At 45.4% G+C, this 22,068-nt stretch overlaps 1 protein-coding gene across 1 annotated transcript; it reads right to left on the reverse strand.

The window, feature by feature from the left end:
- Positions 1-12,657: 12,657 nt before the first annotated feature.
- LOC123453699 (peptidyl-prolyl cis-trans isomerase A-like) lies at positions 12,658-13,390 on the reverse strand. Its single transcript, XM_045131315.1, has one exon. It carries the CDS (start codon positions 13,353-13,355, stop codon positions 12,861-12,863), a length of 495 nt encoding a protein of 164 aa, XP_044987250.1. The 5' UTR covers positions 13,356-13,390; the 3' UTR covers positions 12,658-12,860.
- Positions 13,391-22,068: the final 8,678 nt, after the last annotated feature.

Raw genomic sequence — 22,068 nt, forward strand, 5'->3', positions numbered from 1 at the left:
CTCAGCCTACCTACTAGGAGCAACAGAAGCCGTGGAGAATGGAAGATAGAGGTCTCTGGTCTTTCAAGATCTGTTTGTAATGGAGGAGGGCTGTTTTGTTCTAGCTTGTGGTGAGGATAGGGGTCTAGGGGAAGCATGAAGGCACACAGATAAGAGAGTGAGGTTATAATTCAAGGTTTGCCCAGCCCACCACCCAGCCTTGTGCTGGGGCTGCAGAAGGACTCTTATTATAAAAGTGATCACATTGTTGTTCTCGCACTTTCCTAGATCTTGAGATCATGGTATAATCTCAGCTTGGAAGCAAGCATTCTAGGACCTTTAACATACTGGTTGTTGGCGCTGAATCTGGATTGAGACATACATTGAGGATTAAGTTCAAATATTTAAAAAATTATCTTTGGCAACAGATGAGTGGATAATGAAGATATGGCACATTTATACAATGGAGTTCTACTCAGTGGTAAAGAAAAATGAAGTCATGAAATTTGCAGAAAAATGGATGGACCTGGAAAGTATTATACTAAGTGAGGTAACCCAGGCCCAGAAAGCCAAGCGCCACATGTTCTCTCTCATATGTGGATCCTAGCTACAGATGATTGGGCTTCTGCGTGAGAAGGAAAATACTTAGTAGCAGAGGCCAGTAAGGTAAAAAGGAGACATAAAGGGTAGAGAAAGGAAGGGAGGAGGATACTTAATAGGTTGATATTGTATATATGTAATTACAATGATTGTAATGGGGAGGTAATATGATGGAGAATGGAATTTCAAATGGGAAAGTGTGGGGGTGGGGAGGGAGGGAATTACCATGGGATATATTTTATAATCATGGAAAATGTTAATAAAAATTAACAAAACAACAAAAAAAATTATCTTTGAGCCTGGCATGGTGGTACATGCCTTTAATCCCAGCACTTGGGAGGCAGAGGTAAGAGCATCACTGTGAGTCTGAGGCCACCCTGAGACTACGTAGTGAATTCCAGGTCAGCCTGGGCTAAAGTGAGACCCTACCTCGAAAAAGAAACAAACCAAAACAAGAAAATTATCTTAACTGTCAATTATAGTAACTCCATTTCCATTCACCATAGAGTAACAGGGGTCAGATTTGCCTTTTTCTGCCAGAAATAACAGCAATGAAGGCAAAATGAGTGAACACTGGTTTTCAAGAACATGACATCAGTGAACAAAGGACTGGGATTCTTGTGAGACTGGAGGCCTGTGAGGTGAAGGAAAATGCTGCCATGGCTTCAGGACATTGTCTTGAGGGAATCCCAGGCTCTGGCACAGGTAGATGACACTAGACTTCATCCAAGGACTTCTTTCAACCAAAAAGTACAGCTAAGAGTGGGCAAAGACCAAGGCCACCAAAGTCCGCAGGCCAACATAACTTAGAGAAGATCAGCACACAGCAAGGGAACTCTGGGCTCAGCAGAGTCTGCCTGGAACACTCGGCTAAGTGCTGAGAGTGCATCTGTGTGAGGAAACTGAGGCTGGGGCAAGAATCATCTAAAAGCATTACAGGTAAGATCCTTAATACCATGGGTAGGTCATCTGGCAGGCTTACGGCATGGGAGTTTGAAGGGAAGAGCATCCAGCCACCTAGCCTAAGAACCCAAGCATCTGTATCAGGCTAAAATGGTCTAGAATCCATTGGGCAACCCAGAGGGCAGGAATGTTCAGCAGGCTGAAGCTATGTGCAAAGGCCCAGAGGTCTGTGGGGCATCAGGACTCTTGAAGGGCTCCATGGTCAGGCTGGCAGACCCTTCAGGTGGGGAATGGAGAAAAGCGAAAACGAGGCTTTCCAGGGTGCAATGTTAAGAAGCTGAAGTTTACGAGCATGTATATACGCATTGAGAAAACCTAGAAGGATATGCACTTGTAACTGCAGGTAGGCCAAACCAGATTATTAATTTCAGGACTCATAAGCGTGACCACTACGCTTAAGTTGATCTGTCTGGTTCACATCCCTGCTCCAAGACCCAATAGGTGTATGTCCTTGAGAAAACGAATCAGTCTCTCCGTGCATCCACTTTCTCATCTGTGAGGCGGGGCTGTGTCAGCACTGTCCTGTAGGATTGCTGAGGATCAGATAAACTAACATGTGGAAAGCACTTAGACCAACACCTAACACCGAACACAGCCCAGCGCAGAAGTTTGCCATTGCTGCTGCTGTAAGCTGGGGAGACTGTGTGGAACTTCTTTCTGAAACAGTCTCCTGCTTGGCTTTGTTCTGAGACAGGGTCTCCTATGCAGCTCAGGTTGGTCCATCCGGACCTCGACTTGCCTTTGTACTGAGTACTGAGATTATAGCTTTGTACCACCATTACTGACTCAGGAAGTTTTTTTTTTTTAATTTAATTTAATTTAATTTATTTCTGAGGTAGGCTTTCACTCTAGTCCAGGCTGACCTGCAATTCACCATGTAGTCTTAGGTTGACCTTGAACTCACGATGATCCTCCTACCTTTGCCTCCGGAGTGCTGGGATTAAAGGTGTGTGCCACCATGCCTGGATTTTTTTTTAATAATATGTATATGTCTAGATTGGAGAGATGGCTTAGTGGTTAAGGTGCTTGCCTGAGAAACCTAAGGACCCATGTTCAACTCTCCAGATCCCATTTTAGCCAGACGCACAAAGGTGAGGCAAGTGCCAAAGTCGTACGTGCCCACTAGGTGGCACAAGTGTCTGGAGTTTGAGTGCACTGGCTGAGGCCCTGGCACACCAATTCTCTCTCTCTAAAATAAATATTATATGTATATATTTAAGGTAGTGCGTCATTCAGGCTGACCTGGGATTCACTATGTAGTCTCAAAGTGTTCTCAAATTTATGGTGATCTTCCTACTTCTGTGTGGTGGTTTGATTCAGGTGTCCCCCATAAACTTAGGTGTTCTGAATGCTAGGTTCCCAGCTGATGGATATTTGGGAATTAATGCCTCCTGGAGGGAGTGTATTGTTGGGGGCGGGCTTAAGGGCTTTATAGCCAGTTTCCCCATGCCAGTGTTTGGCACACCCTCCTGTTGCTGTGGTCCATCTTCTGTTGGCCAGGGGGTGATGTCCACCCTCTGCTCATGCCATCGTTTTCCCCTGCCATCGTGGAGCTTCCCCTCGAGCCTGTAAGCCAAATAAACCTCTTTTTCCCAGAAGCTGCTCTTGGTTGGGTGATTTCTACCAGCAATGCGAACCAGACTGCAACACTCTGTCTCCCGAGTGCTAGGATTAAAGGGGTGCACTACCACACCTGGCTTAAAAAAATTTTGTTTATTTATTTGCAAGCACAGAGAGAGAGAGAGAGAGAGAGAGAGAGAGAGAATGAGTGTGTCAGGACCTCCTGCCACTGCAAATGGACTCCAGACGCATGGTCTACTTTGTGCATCTGGCTAGACATGGGTACTGGGGAATCAAACCCAGATTGGCAGGCTTTGTAAGCAAGTGCCTTAACCACTGAGCAATCTCCCCAGCCCAGGAAGAAGTTTTTGTTGTAGTTACTGTGGTTTTATTTTCCCCCTTGTTTGGTGACAGCTCTGAGTGTCTGAGTGACTGGGAGGAGCTCAGAGAATGAATGAGAGGCACGGTGTGGGACCCATCTCGTCCCCAGACTTCAAGAAGCTGAATGCAAACAGTACATCTTAGTTGCTCATGATCAAGTTCCCTCGGAGGATGGGGAAGAGTGTCTACCCTGTGGGCACACAGGAGCAGCAGGGCCAGTTGTGTTGGGGGAAAAACTGGCATGCAGCGTCCTCTGATGGGCTCATGGGCTGGAATGCAGCGGGATTTCCAGAAAGAGGCTATGTTGAAGGATCAAGAGCTGGCTTGCTTTTTCTGAGCACCCGTGGGAGCATCCTAGAGGTAACTGAGGGAGCCTTGAGGGAAGGAAGGATTAAAACACTAGCATTGTGAAATGAGGTCTAAAGGCCACTGTCATTTAGGAATTAGTGTCAAGGTGATCTGACCTGTTTCCCATGGCGTATTCATACTCCATCACAAGTCCTCACTGTTGTCTTTGGATGGGACAATTATAGGTTACGATTGGCCTTTTTGTGTGTATATATTGCCCAATTTGTATAATGACTTCTTATAAACAGGGTCTTACTATGTAGCTCAGGCAGACCTAGAACTCGCTATATAACCCAAGCTGGCCTCACATTCTTCTTTTTTTTTTTTAATTTTCTTTTGTTTATTTTTACTTATTTGAGAGCGACAGAGAGAGAAAGAGGCATATATATAGAAAGAATGGGTGCGCCAGGGCCTCCAGCCACTGCATATGAACTCCAGAAGCATGCGCCCCCTTGTGCATCTGGCTAACGTGGGTCCTGGGGAATCGAGCCTCGAACCGGGGTCCTCAGGCTTCACAGGCAAGCACTTAACCACTAAGCCATCTCTCCAGCCCTGGCTTCACATTCTTGATCTTGCTGCCTCTCCAATGCTTGGGTTACAGATGTGTGTTATCATGCCTACCTTACAATAAACACTAGTCAGGAGCTGGGAAGATAGCTCAGCCTGTAAGAGCACTTGCCATGCAAGTATGAGAGCCTGACTAGCCCTGAGTTTGATTTCTTAGCACCTATGTAAACAGCTGGGTGTGGCCATGCATGCCTGTATCCCCATGCCTGTGGGAAGCCAAGATCTGAGAATCGCTGGGTCTTGCTGGTCAACCAGTCTGTCTGAGGAAAAAAAACCACAACTCCAAGTTTAGTTCCTTTTCCAGGAAACCCCTGGATGAGGAGGACATCTGATGTTCTGCTTTGGCCTCTGCACACATATAAATGGGGTACGTATATTTGCTCACACACCCACCACCATACATATTATACACGTGTGTGGGTCAAGGGAAAAAAAACTAATGAAAAGCAAGTTTCATTTTGTTGTAGCTTCCCAGTGGGGTTTCATTGTAGGATTTCTGACAATGGAGTGGCTCTGTTGATGCTGAAGGCAGTGTGAAGGATTCCAGTAAGGCAGGAACGGAGGCAATATTTGCAATTGAGAAGGTAAGAAACGGCTAACACTTTGGTCATCAGGGGAATGCAGATCAAAGTGTAGCTACAAGAAAAATTTGGTGGGCTGGGAATATAGCTTACTCACCTGGCATGTACAAGGCACTGGGGCCCTTCCCTGGCACTGCGGAGAAATAAGGAAGAAACAGCTAGGCGTCAGTTTCATGTCTGGGTCACGATGCAAGACAGGAGCCTCCTCTACGACATTGTCTGCGCTCTCCTTGTGGCCATCCTCCACGCACCTGCTGCTTTCTGGCTAGCAGACACACTTGACCTTCACCTACATGCCTCTGAAGTTTATCATTTGGTAACACGCGCGACTTTGTCCTGCCAAAACAGGCTTGTTTGTGAAAATTAAGCCAGGTAAGAAACTGAGACGTGACCTCTGTATCTAGTCATGAGCACACCTGCATTTCTGGGTTTCATTGTAATAACTGGGGATCCCATGAAACTTAGGATCTCTTATTCAACTAATAACTTTCATGAAGGGCAAATCCCTTCAGCTGAGATTCAGATTTATTCCTGAGCAACTTGCTGTGACAGGAAGAGGGCTGGCCCTGCAGGCACAGGCAAGGCCACATACTCTGTTGGCATGAGTGTAGGATGTATGCAAGTGAACCACAGCCAGCTTCAGGGGACGCCAGACTAATTCAACCTGTGAATCCAGGTTTGAAGAGGTGTGGCTCCTTCTGCGCTAGAGAGAGCTGTCACCTACGGATGGCTTGCAGTTTGAAATTAATTGAGCGGGGCATGGTGACCAAGGACACATATTTACCACTATCTTAACTGACTATGGTTCACCTCCAGCTCTGTGAAAATTCCTTTTTTAAAAAAAAAAATATTTATTTGGGCTGGAGAGATGGCTTAGCAGTCAAGCACTTGTCCGTGAAGCCTAAGGACCCTGGTTCGAGGCTCAATTCCCCAGGACCCACGTTAGCCAGATGCACAAGGGTGTGCATGCGTCTGGAGTTCGTTTGCAGTGGCTGGAGGCCCTGGCGTGCCCATTCTCTCTCTCTCTCTATATATATATATATATATACTTATTTTTCTGCCTGTCTGTCACTCTCAAATTAAAAATAATAATAATAATAAAATAAAAAGTTGTTAGTATTTCTTTTTAAAAATATTCATTTGATTTTATTTATTCATGAGAGAGAGAGAAAGAGAGAGAGTATAGGCATGCCAGAGCCTCCAGCCACTGCAAACAAGCTTCAGATACATGGGAATACCACATGCATCTGGCTCATGTGGGTTCTGGGGAATCAAACCTGGGTCCTCGGGCTTTGCAGGCAAGCGCCTTAACTGCTAAGCCTATCTCCAACCCAGTATTTCTTTTCCTAAATGGACATGTGAAATGTTGACTAACTGTCAATTCTTTGTTCTAGTATCTCCAGACACTAGCAGGATGCCGCACTATACCTTAGCTTTAGGAAGCTGCTGGGAATTCTCCTTATTCCCTTTTTTCTCCCAGGGCTTTTCCTCCCATGGGCTTGGCAATGATTGCTTCAGCTCCTACCTGTAGAGGACCCAAGTACGCCCTAACCCTCCTCTTTACCAGAAAAGCAAGTCACAGGAAGAGACTGCAGGGGACTCCCTCTCAATACTTCTTTCCTTTTCTATTTCCCAGAGAACGTCTTCACCTTTTTTTTTTTTTAATTGTTTTGTTTTGGTTTGTTTCTCAAGTTAGGGTCTCACTTTAGCCCAGGCTGACCCTGGAATTCACTCTGTAGTCTCAGGGTGGCCTCGAACTCACAGAGATCCTCCTACCTCTGTCTCCCGAGTCCTGGGATTAAAGGCACGTGCTACCATGCCAGACTTATTTTTTTTCTCAATTTTTATTAACATCTTCCATGATTATAAAAAGTATCCCATGGTAATACCCTCCCTCCCCCCACTTTCCTCTTTGAAATTCCATTCTCCATCATATCCCCTCCCCATCTCAATCAGTCTCTCTTTTATTTTGATGTCATGATCTTTTCCTCCTCTTATGATGGTCTTGTGTAGGTAGTGTCAGGCACTGTGAGGTCATGGATATCCAGGCCATTTTATGTCTGGAGGGAGCACATTGTATGGAGTCCTACCCTTCCTTTGGCTCTTACATTCTTTCTGCCACCTCTTCTGCATTAGACCCTGAGCCTTGGAAGGTGTGATCGAGATGTAACGCAGTACTCCAGTCACTTCTTTCCAGCATTATGATACCTTCTGAGTCATCCCAAAGTCTCTGCCATCTGAAAAGAGAAGATTCTCTGCCCAAAGTGATGGTAGCTGGAGGCCCGCTCCATGGGGGGAAACACATCCCTGATGCTGAAAACTTAAAACAGGGGTAGTCATGAGCCTAGGGGTGTAACATCTTCTTATGTCTGGAAAAATGTATATAGTATGCTTATCAAACTGCTCAGTAAGCACTTCTCTTAATATTTATACCTGACTTATTCTTTTTATTTAAAAAAAAATTATTTATTTATTTATTTATTTGCAAGCAGGGAAAGAGAAGAGACAGAGGGAATGGGTGCATCAGGGCCTCTAGCCACTGCAAATGGACTCCAGATGCATGCACCACTTTGTGCATCTTGCTTTATGAGGGCACTGGGGAATCAACTTGCATCATTAGGCTCTGCAGGCCAAATGCCCTAACCACTGAGCCAACTCTCAAGCCCTCCTTCACCTGTTCTGTGTTCTCTGGAGGATTCCAACTCTTCTTTATCCACCCCATTTCTTTAGTACATGCTCATTTTATAGTCTTACCTCTTGAGTTGAGATGGTATAGGCATCTCCTCACAAAAACTTTGATTTACTCATTTGGATCCTATATCCCCCTAATTTCTCCATTCCCCGATTTCCTCCATCCCTCTTCTTCCTCCATCCCTGTGGTGGTTTGATTCAAGTGTTCCCCATAAAGTTGAATGTATTGAATGCTAGGTTCCCAGCTGATGAGATTTGAAATTAACGCCTCCTGGAGGCAGTGTATTGTTGGGGGTGGGCTTATGGGTGTTAGCCAGTGTCCCCTTGCCAGTGTTTGGCACACTCTCCTGTTCCTGTTGTCCACCTTATGTTGGCCGGGGGGCGATGTCCACCCTCTGCTCATGCCATCGTTTTCCCCTGCCATCGTGTAGCTTCCACTCTGTAGGCCAAAGTAAATCCTTTTTTCCCCCAAAGGTGCTCTTGGTCAAGTGATTTCTGCCAGCAATGCGAACCTGACTGCAACAATCCCCCACTTCCTCCATCCCCCCAGTTCCTGGCCCATGGATGTCTTCTTTTCAAAGCCAAGAACGCAAACCTGCTAAGACTGTGCACCTCCTCACTTGCCGGGGCTCCCTTCTTCCTGATAAACATCTGCTGAATTCTCTGTCACCATACAGTTCTGTGGCTTTGCAGCCAGATTCTGCTGTTCTAAACTCTTCCAGACCTGGGCTGAGAAGGGCCGGCTGGTGAAGACCTTCAAGCTGATGAGGCTCTACTGAGTGGTGAACGGAAAGCCGCTGTCCTTACCCATTTCTTCTGCCATAGCAAACCGCTACAGGCTAGGCAAGTTATAAGCAACAGAAACTTCTTTCTCATGGTCTCAGAGGCTAGAAACCCCAAGATTGAGCCTTCTGGAAAGGACTTGCCTCTGTTCCCAGGATTAACCCTTTCTGCTGTGTCTTTCTTCAAATCCTGCTACCAGGGCCCTATCCCCACCCTCAAGGGTGGATCCTATCTAATTTCTAAGCACCCCCCCAAAACACACACACACACACCTACTAATACTGTTGCACTGGGAATTACAGTTCAACATGAATTGTGGAGGAGACAAAAACATTCAGGCCCTAGGACGTGAACTTCCAGGCTACATTTAGGGAGCAATGTCCAAATTCATGGCCATAAGCAGTCTGTTAAAGTGGTTTTCAAGCCGGGTGTGGTGGTGCACACCTTTAATCCCAGCACTTCGGGGGGCAGAAGTAGGTGGATCGCCATGAGTTCGAGGCCACCTTGAGACTGCATAGTGAATTCCAGGTCAGCCTGGGTTAGGAGAGAGAACCTACTTAAAAAAAAAAAAAAAATACAAATACAAAAGACTGTTCTCAAGCAACTGATCTAGTCCCTGCTTGACCTGCAGAGCTTGAAATATGTGTGTTTCACCATCAAGACATGTTGACTGGGCATGACACCCAGGCTATGGGCAAGACTGGAGGAGGGAGTTAAGGGCATCTCATTCTTCCCAGGGCTCAGCAGTGAGGTGATTGTGCCCAGGTGTTTAAACTCCTCAGCCCTGAAGCTGAAAAGGGAATGTGTTCATCACTGTCTTTTCATTACAGACCCCCCAGATTTGGCCGTGCGTCAACAGTGGCCACCTCCTCCATGCTCCTTGTGTCCTTTACTTCCCCACCTTATGTATGCCAACCAAAGGACCAGTGTCCCGACCCTCGTCTTTGGAGCTGTCCCCACCAACCTGCACACAGGGCTCTGGAGCTTACTTCAGGGTCTCCACCGTCGATGTGGAGGAAACATGGAGACATGGTGGTTAAAACCGTGTTCTTGGGCCTGGAGAGATGGCTTAGTGGTTAAGGCACTTGCCTGCAAAGCCAAGGGTCCTTAGTTTGACTCCCCAGGACCCACATAAGCCAGATGCACAAGGGGGTGCATGCCTATTTCTGTATCTCTCTCTCTCAAATAAATAAATAAAATTTTTAAAAAACATTTCTAGGGCTGGAGAGATGGCTTAGCGGTTAAGCGCTTGCCTGTGAAGCCTGAGGACCCCAGTTCGAGGCTCGATTCCCCAGGACCCACGTTAGCCAGATGCATAAGGGGGCGCATGCGTCTGGAGTTTGCTTAAGTGGCTGGAGGCCCTGGCGCACCCATTCTCTCTCTCTGTCTATTTGCCTCTCTCTCTCTCTCTCTCTCTGTCACTCTCAAATAAATAAATAAAAATGAACGAAAAAATTAAAAAAAATATTTTTAAAAAATGTATTCTTGGACTGGGAAGGCTGGTGCTGCCGTTGGCTACAGAAAAATTTGCAATTTCCTCCTCTCCCCATCCCCACCTCAGGCCCACTGTATGCAGGGTTAGAAACCTTGTCCACGAATGGGAAGAACACCCAAGAAAGACTTGCTTTTGAAGGCTTGAGACCCATTATAGAAATCCATTGGTGTGTAACAAGCCCACACTTGATCTTAGGCAAAAGCCTCAGAGGTGATGATTGACAAGCCATGGGACCCTCACTTGGTCATGCTCCCAGGGCTGCTTAGACAATGCCTGGGGAGGCCTCAGGTCTGAGGCTTCCATGGGGGACCCAAAGGGCTAAGGGCAGGCATCATTCAGGGGATCCTTCAGTTACATTCCTGCTGCCTAAATGGGGTTCAAAAGTGAGTGTCCTGCCCTACATGTCCTGCTCACACCTTTACCACCACCACTTGGGGGTTTGAAGTAGGAGGATTGCCATGAGTTGGAGGCCAGCCTGTGCTACAGAGTAAGTTCTATCCAGGTCAGTCTGGGCAAGATGAGACCCTCTTTTAATGCTCCCCTCAAAAAAAAGTGAGTATCAAGCTAGGGAGATCTCTTAGCTATTAAAGGCACTTGATTGCAAAGCCTCGTGGCCTGGGTTCAGTTCTCCAGCACCTACATTAAACTCAATACACAAAGTGGCACATGTGTCTGGCGTTTGTCTGCAGTGGCACTAGGCCCTGGCACACCCATTCTCGTTCATTCTCTCTGTATCTCCTCACAAATAAATCAAAAAATGTATTTAAAAAGTGAGTACTCTCCTCTCTTTCCCTCTCTCTGTCTCTAATAACACTAAATAAAATTACAGAAAAAGACCTGGGGGATGGAGAAATGGCTTAGCAGTTAAGCACTTACTTGCCTGTGAAGCCTAAGGACCCTGGTTCAAGGCTCGATTCCCCAGGACCCACGTTAGCCAGATGCACAAGGGGGCGCACGCGTCTGGAGTTCGTTTGCAGTGGCTGGAGGCCCTGGTGCACTCATTCTCTCTCTCTCTCTCTCTCTCTCTCTCTCTCTCTCTCTCTGCCTCTTTCTCTCCCTGTCTGTTGCTCTTAAATAAATAAATTAAAATAAACAAAAAAAAATTTTAAAGAAAAAGGACTGGAAAGATGGCTTAGTGGTTAAGGCACTTGCCTACAAAGCCTTAGGACCCAGGTTCAATTCTCCAGGTCCCATGTAAGGCATTTGCACAATGTAGTGCATGGATCTGGAGTTTGTTTGCAATGGCTAGAGGCCCTGGCATGTTAACTCACTCTCTCTCTCTCTCTCCCTCCCTCTCTCAGTCTCTAATAAAAATAAATAAAAATAAAAATAATTCTTTTTAAAGTGAGTATCCTGGAATAAAGATGTAGCTCAGGGACAGAGCACTTGCCTGGCGGATGTGAAACCCTGGCCTCTATCTTAATCTTGGGAAGGCTCTGAGGCTGGGGAGGTGGCTCAGGGGGCAAGGTGCTTGCTGCACAAACAATGAGGACCTGAGTTAAATCCCTAGCACCCATGGAAGTGTTGGGAATGGTGACGTGTGCCTGTAATCTCAGCACTGGGGGTTGGAAGTGGGTTCAGGGAATCCCTGGGGCTGTTTGACCAGCTAGTTCAGTGAGACACCCTCTCTCAAAGAATAAGGTAGATCTTACCTCAACAACAACAACAAAAAAAGCTGGGCATTGTGGTGAACACCTTTTTTGTTTTATTTTTGTTTTTCGAGGTAGCACACCTTTAATCTTGGAGGCAGGGGTAGGAGGATCACAGTGAGTTCGACACCACCCTGAGACTACATAGTGAATTCCACATCAACTTGGATCCTACCTCAAAAAAAAAAAAAAAAAAAAAAAAGGCTAGAGAGATGGCTTAATAGTTAAACCTCTTGCTTGGGAAGCCAAAGTACCCACGTTCAATTCCCCAGGACCGACGTAAGCCAGATGCACAAGGTGACGCATTCATCTGGGGTTCGTTTGCAATGGCTAGAGGCCCTGGTGTGCCCATTCTTTCTCTTTCTCCCTCTCTCTCTCTCTCTCTCTCTCTCTGCCTCTTTATTTCTCAAATAAACAAATTAATTAAAAAAGAATAAGGCAGAGAGTCACTGAGGAAGACATCTGGTGCACACCTGCACACACCACACACAAAAGAGGGGGAGGAGACGGAGAGCGAGCGAGCACCCTAGACAGCCATGGTCCCCAGAGCCAGGAGTCCCATGGTCTGCTGACCTGGCACACTCCTTTCTCCAGGGGACAGGGACACATGGCACTGCAGAGAAGCAGAAGGTCCCCAGCTGATAAAGGATATCTACCAGACACCCACAACCCCCCTTCTCACCAGCTCTGTGTTACATTGTTCCAGACAGACAGGCCATAAAATCGAAGGCATCCAAAATGGGAGAAAAGAAGTAAAACTATTTATGCTTTATTTTTTATTGACAGCTTCCATAATTGTAGACAATAACCCATGGTAATTCCCTCCCTCACCCCCCCCCGCTCTCCCCCTTGAAACTCGTCTCTCCATCATATCCCCCTCCCCCTCTCAATCAGTTTCTCTTTTATTTTGATGTCATGATCTTTTCCTCCTATTGTGATGGTCTTGTGTAGGAAGTATCTGGCACTGTGAAGTCATGGATATCCAGGCCATTTTGTGTCTAGAGGAAAACATTATAAGCAGTCCTACCCTTCCTTTGGCTCTTAGATTCTTTTTTTTTAATTGGTATTTAATTTTTATTCATAATCATAAACTTAACTCTGCAATCCAGCTAGACTTGGAGGAGAATAAGGAAAATATGGAACCCCAAAGAACTGCAGTGAGAGCACAGGTTACAGGGTATGGTGAGCAGATGGGGAGTGCAGGGTGCTCTCCTGAGCTACAGAAGGAATGGTTTGGTGGTTAAGATGGAACAATCAACCGTATTAGAGCTGTCCACAATCAGCGATGGTGACCATCTTGCTCGTCTTGCCGTTCCTAGACCCAAGGCGTTCCATTTCTTCAACAATGTTCATGCCTTCTTTCACTTTCCCAAATACCACATGCTTACCATCCAACCATTCAGTCTTGGCAGTGCAGATGAAAAATTGGGAACCGTTTGTGTTTGGGCCAGCATTTGCCATAAACAAGATCCCAGGACCTGTATGCTTCAGGATGAAGTTCTCATCCTCAAATTTCTCCCCATACATGGACTTGCCACCAGTGCCATTATGGCGTGTGAAGTCACCACCCTGGCACATGAATCCTGGAATAATTCTGTGAACGCATGACCCCTTATAACCAAATCCTTTCTCTCCAGTGCTCAGAGCACGAAAGTTTTCTGCTGTCTTTGGAACTTTGTCTGCAAACAGCTCGAAGGAGACGCGGCCCAAGGGCTCGCCATCAACCGCGATGTCGAAGGACACGGTGGGGTTGACCATGGCTGACAAGAACCTACGACCCAGAACAGCGGCGTCTGCAAAGCGTGGCTCTTAGATTCTTTCCCCCACCTCTTCCACAATGTACCCTGAGCCTTGAAAGATGTGACAGAGATATTGCAGTGCCGAGCACTCCTCTGTCACTTCTTCCTAGCACTATGGTGCCTTCTGAGTCATCCCAAGGTCACCGCCATCTGAAAAGAGAAGCTTCTCTGACCAAAAGTGAGAGTAGCATTAATATATGGGTATGAACATTAAGAGAAGTGCTTACCAGGCAGTTTGGTGAGCACAGTATATACATTTAGCCAAAGACCAGCAGACGTTACACCCCTAGGGCTCATGACTACCCCTGTTGCAGGTTTTCAGTATCAGGGATATATTCCCTCCCATGGAGCAGGCCTCCAGTCCAATTAGAGAGTAATTGGTTTCCCCCATAACAGACGTGGCTATGTTTTAATTTTTTAAAAAAATATTTTATTTATTTATTTATTTATTTGAGAGAGAAGCAGATGGAAAGAGAGAGCATGGGCGCACCAGGGCCTCTAGGCATTGCAAATGAACTCCAGACACCTGTGTTACCTTGTGCATCTGGCTTACATGGGCACTGGTGATTGATCTTGAGTCCTTAGACTTCACAGGCAAGTGCCTTAGCCACTAAGCCATCTCTCTAGCCCCTATTTCTATTTTAGACATAACCCGATTTGTACATGAGATGATCTTGAATATAAGAAATCCACAAATAAAAACCATTAGGACTAATAAACAAATTCAACAAAGTTATAATAAACAAAACCAAAATACAAAAATAGTTTTCTATACCATGAATAATCTAAAAGTAAAATTCAGAAAAGAAAGTACTTAGGAATAAATTTAACCAAAATAAATGCAAAACTCTTACTCTGAAAACTACAAGGAAATTAAGAAACAGAATAAACATAAAGAAATCCCTTGTTCATGGGCTATAAAACCAAATATTTAAGAAACGACAACAGGGCTGGAGAGATGTCTCTTTTTTTTTTTTGGTTTTTCGAGGTAGGGTCTCACTCTGGTCCAGGCTGGCCTGGAATTAACTCTGTAGTCTCAGGGTGGCCTTGAACTCACGGCGATCCTCCTACCTCTGCCTCCCGAGTGCTGGGATTAAAGGCGTGCGCCACCACGCCCGGCTGGAGAAATGTCTTTAGTGGTTAAGTGCTTGCCTGTGAAGCTTAAGGACCCCGGTTCGAGGCTCAATTCCCCAGGACCCACATTAACCAGATACATAAGAGGGCACACACCTCTGGAGTTCGTTTGCAGTGGCTGGAGGCCCTGACATGCCCATTCTCTCTCTCTCTCTCTCTCTGCCTCTTTCTCTCAAAGTCTGTCACTCTCAAATAAGTAAATAAAAGTAAAGGAAGGAAGGAAGGAAAGAAAAAGAAAAAAAGAAAAAGAAAAAAATAACAAGAGTCTCCAAAGGGATCTAGAGAGTCAATGCAGTCCTTATCAAATTATCAGCTGACTTCTTTGCAGAAATTGACAAACTGATCCTAAAATACATAAAACAGAGGCCAGGCATGGTGGCGCACACCTTTAGTCCCAGTTATTCAGGAGGCAGAGGTAGGAGGCTCATTGTGAGTTCCAGGCCACCCTGAAACTACATAGTGAATTCCAGGTCAGCCTGGGCTTGAGTGAGACCCTGCCTTGAAAAGCCAAAACAAACAAACAAAAGAAAAACATAGAACTTCAGTGGGCCCCAAACTGTCCAAGCTAGAAGAAGAACGAACAAAGTTAGAAGACACGTGGTTTTTGTTTTTGTTGTTGTTTGTTTGTTTGTTTGAGGTAGGGTCTCACTCTAGCTTAGGCTGACCTCAAATTCACTAGTCTCAGGCTGGCCTTGAACTCTCAACATTCCTCCTACCTCTGCTGGGATTCTGTGCACCATGATGCCTGGCTTATGTTTTCTGACTTTCAAACCTTACCATAAAAGCTCCAGTAACCAAGACAGTGTGGTACTGGCACATGGGTAAACATTCACATCAATGGAATTGAATGGAGAAACTGAGAGTCTAGAAATAAACCCATATTCTTATGGCTAGTTGGCTTTTGACAAGGATGGCAAGACCATGTGATAACAGCAGACGGTCATGTGCTGCTTGAGCGCATGGAGAGCTGACTCGGGACAGGGTGGCTGCCGTCATGCCAGACTCAAACATGCTATGTCAAAGTAGCCTTTGATGCCCCTTCTCCCGGGGCAGCCTGGCCCCTAGCCTTGGGACAGCAAAAAAGGAAAACACCCAGCAGCCCAAGGGTTAAAAACCACTGCACCCTTGAGAACAGCTGGAAGGTGAACGACTTTCCCAGTGTGAGAGACACTAAGTAGCCGTACCAGTGACCTACTGTGAAAGGACACAGCCTGCCCAGGTTATACCACAGGGGAGCCCAGGGACCCAGCCCTTCACTTGCGCCTCCTCCCTGCTCCTGCTTTCCCGGATGACACTCTCCACTACGGTCAGCCCATGCTGGACAGGGCTGAGTGCTAAATGATACAGGTCAGCGTCATTTGTCCCCTACACTGGCTACCAAAAGCTCCCCCTCTCCCATACCATACATGCCCTTTTCTGTCCCATACAGTCTTCCCAGATCACAGATATTGTACCGGTCTATACATGACAAGCCTCTGGGGACTCATGGACCCTGAGTGCTTGCCACAGTTCTCAGAATACACTCAGGGCTTATAACTTGCATTGTACCACCCCCACACCTGATGGCCTGTTCCTCAGAGTCAGGAGAATCCCACCCAGTAAGCTGCAGAGAGGTGGGTGTGCAGAGGACAGCCCACTGCAGGGTGACTTTGGTGGGCCATCTATCCCCCAGAGCACTCTACTGGGATGGCCGAGGTTTCGTTGGGCCTGGCTCTCAGTCTGCATTCCCTTCCTTATTTTGCTTCCTCCCGTTCTGTTCGTTCATAAGTGTTAATCTCCAGCACTCAGCTCTGTCACCTTTCCTCCCGGAAAACCCAAGCTGTGAAAACAATAATTAGAGCAGTTTCTGCAAGCACCCTACCACACATCTACAGAACTATTCAGCTGTGGCCGCCTCTGCTCCTTTCTTGTTCCTGCGGTGACTTGTGTCTAATAAGGTCCCTTGTAATGGGGCTGAGCTCCACCAGGTCCTATCCCTGCCGACCAGTCACTTACTCAGGTCCCCCAGCACAGTTCTCTTGCCTCCTAAGTGCTTTCCTTTCTGCTGGATCATATCTCTTAGCATATCATCCTATGGAAGTTTTTTTCTATTAAAAAAATAAAGCTGGGCGTGGTGGCATACCTGCCTTTAATCCCAGCACTCGGAAGGCAGAGGTAAGAGGATCCCTGTGAGTTCAAGGCCAACCTGAGACTACATAGTGAATGCCAGGCCAGCTTGGGCCATAGCAAGACACTATCTCAGAGCCGGGCGTGGTGGCGCACGCCTTTAATCCCAGCACTCCAGAGGCAGAGTTGGGAGGATTGTGAGTTCGAGGCCACCCTGAGACTCCATAGTGAATTCCAGGTCAGCCTGGGCTCCAGTGAGACCCTACCTCGAAAAACCAAAAAAAAAAAAAAAAAAAAAAAAGACACTATCTCAAAGAAAAAATAAATAAATAAAATATAAATATAAAAAAAAAACAAGTCCTTCTCCAGCCATTGCTTCATTTCTGTTCTGTTCTCACAAAACTTTCAAATGAGTTATTATAACTTATCTCCCATGTTTCTTGACCTCCATCACCCCACTGGGATATTTCTGATCTTGTTTTCCTCTGGCAGCCATATTGTTAAATCTGATGGAAAAAGTCTTACTCCTCATCTTACTTGACCCATCAGCAGTATTCAACCCATTTTCTTTTCTTTTTTGTTTTTCAAGACAGTGTGTCCCTGTGTAGCCCAGGCTGACCTTGGACTCACTATCTTTTCCCAGCCTCCTGAGCTGGGATTACAGATGTGCTCCCCAGTGACTGGCTTAGACACTGTTGCTTTTCTTCAGGAACCAGATTTGTAGAGTGTTCATCTCTGGTCACTTTCCCCCAGTGTCCCTGCTGGTTCTTTTTCATCTTCCTTACTTTGGAATCTTGTCATTATCACAGTCAGCTCCTCTTTTCCAATTACACCCATTCCTTGAGTAAATTCATCCAGTCTAGGGCCTTTAAGTACTACTGACATATCTACAATTGATAGTGTCTTCTATTGAATGTTGTTTCTTGGAATCTTCAAAATCAAACATCAGACTAACAACTTTTTCCATCTCTATTCCACCTGGCTTTATATCACTGGGCATATCGAAATGTAATTCAATTCTGATGCTAATAACTAGTACCAGAGTCCACCAGTTAAAGGGAACTGCCCCTGAAGCCTGGTCCTTAACTTCAGATACCAGCCACAGTGGGCTTCCAAAGCTACCTGCCATTCTGACAAACTGATTATAAACTTGTAGATTCTCATGATCCCCTCAGATTCAATAGCAGTAATGATAATAATAATGGGCTTGTTTGATTGGTTTCTTTTAAAATATATGTATACGTTGGTTTTTTGAGGTAGGGTCTCACTCTAGTCCAGGCTGACCTAGAATTCATTATGTAGTCTGAGGGTGGCTTTGAACTCACTGCGATTTTTCCTACCACTGCCTCCCAAGTGGTGGGATTAAAGGTGTGCATCATCATGCCCGGCTTGTTTAAAAATATTTTTATTTATTTATTTATTTGCAGAGAGAGAGAGAGAGAACAAATGAGAATAAGCGTATCAGGGCCTCTAGCCACTGCAGACTCCAGATGCATGCACCACATTGTGCATCCAGCTTTACGTGGGTACTGGGGAATCGAACCCAGGTTGCTAGGTTTTGAAGGCAAGCACCTTAACTGCTGAGCCATCTCTCCAGCCCTCACTAGTTTCTTTATAAAGGGTGAGAGCTTGAAAGAAAGATAGAGAATTCTAGCATCTTCTTTGTGTGGGTTCACTATACATCACATCAGTGTGCACATGAACCAGAACAGTCCTCCAAACTTTGGGTCCACAGTTTTACTTGCTTTTTGATCACTGGCCCAAAGTTCTAAGCCTCTAATCACATGGTCGGTCCCTGTGGTGACCACTCCCATCCGGGAGAGATGTCTCCTCCACATAACCAAGCTCCTCTTAGCGTCAGCACTGGCAGTCCAGGAGTTTCTGAAGACATGGGTCAGTAGTCCAAAACAAAGACTAGACATGCTTTTATTCTATTACCTCCTGAAAAGCTCCACTGGAAGTCATCTCAAATTTAACTTGTCAAAAGCCAGCCCTCTGGTATTTCGCTCAAACCTAATCCAGTTCTTTTTCTCTACTTAGTTAACTGTAGCAATCTCATTCTTTCCTAGTGCTCATATCTTTAAAGTTTGTTCTCTTTCTTTCTTTCTTTCTTTTCTTTCTTTTTTTTTTTTTTTTTTTTTTTGATAAACAGCCCTTGCTTGATTGGAATGTGATCAGGCTGAGTTGCAACTTGTAGCAATCCTCCTGCCTCTTCCTCCCAAGTGCTGGAATTACAGGCAGGTACCATCACAATCAGCTTTTTTGTTTGTTTATTTTTTTCAAGGTAGGGTTTCACTCTAGTCCAGGTTGACCTGGAATTCACTATGTCGTCTCAGGGTGGCCTCGAACTCACAGCGATCCTCCTACCTCTGCCTCCGGAGTGCTGGGATTAAAGGCATGCGCCATCACGCCCGGCTTACAATCAGCTTTTTAAGGAAGAGAGAGGGGGAAGAGGTGGAGGACATGAGCACACCAAGGCCTCTGGCCACTGCAGAGGAACTCCGGATGCATGTGTCACTTTGTGCATCTGGCTCTACCTGTGTACTGGGTAATCAAAACCAGTAGTGAGGCTTTGCAAGCAAGATCCTTTAACTACTAAGCCCCTCCCCAGCCCCTATATTTATGAATTTTCAATGATACAAGGTAAAGATTGAACACTTTTTCATTCTACCAGCCTTTCCTTCCCTCTTTTTTCTAGTCTTCTTATAACATGATTAATGTTAAATTATTGTTTTGCGGGCTGGAGAGATGGCTTAGTGGTTAAGCGCTTGCCTGTGAAGCCTAAGGACCCTGGTTCAAGGCTCGGTTCCCCAGGTCCCACGTTAGCCAGATGCACAAGGGGGTGCACGCGTCTGGAGTTCGTTTGCAGTGGCTGGAAGCCCTGGCGCGCTCATTCTCTCTCTCTCCCTCTGTCTTTCTCTCTATGTCTGTCGCTCTCAAATAACTAAATAAAAAATGAACAAAATTATTGTTTTGCATTTATACATTAGTAGTCAAAACAAAGTCACAATTACGTTTTTGTTTGTTTGCTCAGGTTTCTATGTACTCAAATAAATCTTTCAAGTTTTCAATAAGACTCTCTAGAGTCTCCCCATTATTTTCCACTAGATCAAATGCACCAGGTAATCTGTCAATTCTTCCCTCTTCTCTATTTACTTATCTATTTTTGTTTTTTTGAGGTAGGGCTTCACTCTAGCCCAGGCTGACCTGGAATTCACTATGGAGTCTCAGGGTGGTCTTGAACTCATGGCAATCCTCCTACCACTACCTCCCGAGTGCTGGGATTCAAGGTGTGCACCACCACGCCCGGCTCTCTCTTTTTAAAAACTTTTATTTATTTACTTTGAGAGAGAGAGAAAGAGGCAGAGACAGAATGGGCACACCAGGGCCTTCAACTGCTGCAAACGAACTCCAGAAGGATGTTCCACCTGGTGCATCTGGCTTACGTAGGTCCTGGGGAATCGGACCTGGTTCCTTTGACTTCACAGAAAAGTGCCTTAACCCCTAAGCCATCCCTCTAGCCCTCTTTCTCTCTTTTAGATCATGTAAGTTTTAGATACTTCTTTTGCTGACTAGAGGTTTGTTTGCATGATTGGACTGGGCTCTCCATGTTTCCTTCCAGTTTAGATACTCATGGATTTCTTTCCCTTCAATTTTAGGAAATTTACTAGATTAAAAAAAAATAGGAAAAAGGAGATATAAAGGGAAGAGAAAGGAAGGGAGGAGGGTACTTAATAGGTTGATATTGTATGTATTTAAGTACAATGATTAAGATGGGGAGGTAATATGATGGAGAATGGAATTTCAAAGGGGAAGGTGTCGGGTGGGGGAGGGAGGGAATTACAATGGGATATTTTTTTATAACCATGGAAAATGTTAATAAAAATTAAAAAATTAAAAAAAAAATAGGGCCAGGGAGATGATAGCTCAGTGGTTAAGGGCACTTCCTTGCAAAGCCTAATGGTCTGGGTTCAATTTTCCAGCACCCACATAAAGCCAGATACACAACGTGGCACATGCACCCGGTGTTCATTTGCAGTGGCAAGAGGTCCTGGTGTGTTCATTCTTTCTCTCCTTGAAAATAAATAAATAATAATTTTAAAATATGAATTCCTTTTGCTTATTTTCTATCAGTAATATCCCTCTTAGTAAAACAGACCCTTGGATATGTTTTTTTTAATATATTGTTTATTTATTCACAAGAGAGAAGTTTAGTATGGCCACACCAGAGCCTCTTGCCAGTGCAAATGCACTCCAGGCTCATGCACCACTTTGTGCATCTGGCTTTATGTGGGCTGAGGAATCAAACCCTGTTATCAAGTGTCTTAAACACTGAGCCATTTCCCCAGCACAAGGGTCTTTGATATATATACATATATATATATGTAATATGGTCCCCTACACTTTTTGGAGCTTTCCTAGGTTTACTATCTGAAATTTTTAAAACATTATTTATTTATTTATTTATTTGAGAGCAACAGACACAGAGAGAAAGACCGATAGAGGGAGAGAGAGAGAATGGGCGCGCCAGGGCTTCCAGCCTCTGCAAACGAACTCCAGACGCGTGCGCCCCCTTGTGCATCTGGCTAACGTGGGACCTGGGGAACCGAGCCTCAAACCGGGGTCCTTAGGCGTCATAGGCAAGCGCTTAACCGCTAAGCCATCTCTCCAGCCCTACTATCTGAAATTTTTAATTGATTTTTTAAATGTGTTTCTGTAGCAGGGGTGGGGATAGTGTTCTGAGGACAAACACAGGGCATTTGTCCTCTCCTTCTGAAAAATATTTTACTTATTTACTTATCTGAGAGAAAGAGAGAGAGAGAGAGAGAGAGAGAGAGAGAGAGAGAGAGAGAGAGAGAGAATGGGCACACCAGGCCCTCTAGCCACTGCAAGTGAACTCCAGGTGCATGTGCCACTTTGTACATCTGGCTTACATGGGTACTGGGGAATCAAACCTGGGTCCTTAAGGATTCACAGGCAAGTGTCAGCTGCTAAGCCATCTCTCCAGCCCTCCTTCCACCTTCTTTGTGAGCCAGGATCTCTCATTTCACTACTGCATTTACCAGTCTAGCTTCTGGACTCTCCTGGCTCTACTTCAGCCACCCTAAGCGCACCACTTTGCATTTGGCTTTACATGTAGGTGCTGGGAAACCGAACCAGGAACAAACAAGTGCCTTTAGGTGCCGACCCATCCCTCTAGCCCCATTGTTTTTTCTATGTGTGTGTGTGTAGCTAGTCATATTTTAATTTTTTAAGAGTTCTTTCTTATTCTTTGACATTCCCTTTTTCATATCATCCTGTTCTCATTTCATGGATCTTTTTGTCTTATCCTAATGATGGTATTTAATTATTGCTCCCATTTCTCTATTGTAACAGACCATTCTGATTTTCTACTTGTTCTTCAGTCACTATTTGTAATCTCTATTCTGCCT

Source organism: Jaculus jaculus, chromosome 12, assembly GCF_020740685.1.
Source record: "Jaculus jaculus isolate mJacJac1 chromosome 12, mJacJac1.mat.Y.cur, whole genome shotgun sequence".
Taxonomy (NCBI): Eukaryota; Metazoa; Chordata; class Mammalia; order Rodentia; family Dipodidae; genus Jaculus; species Jaculus jaculus.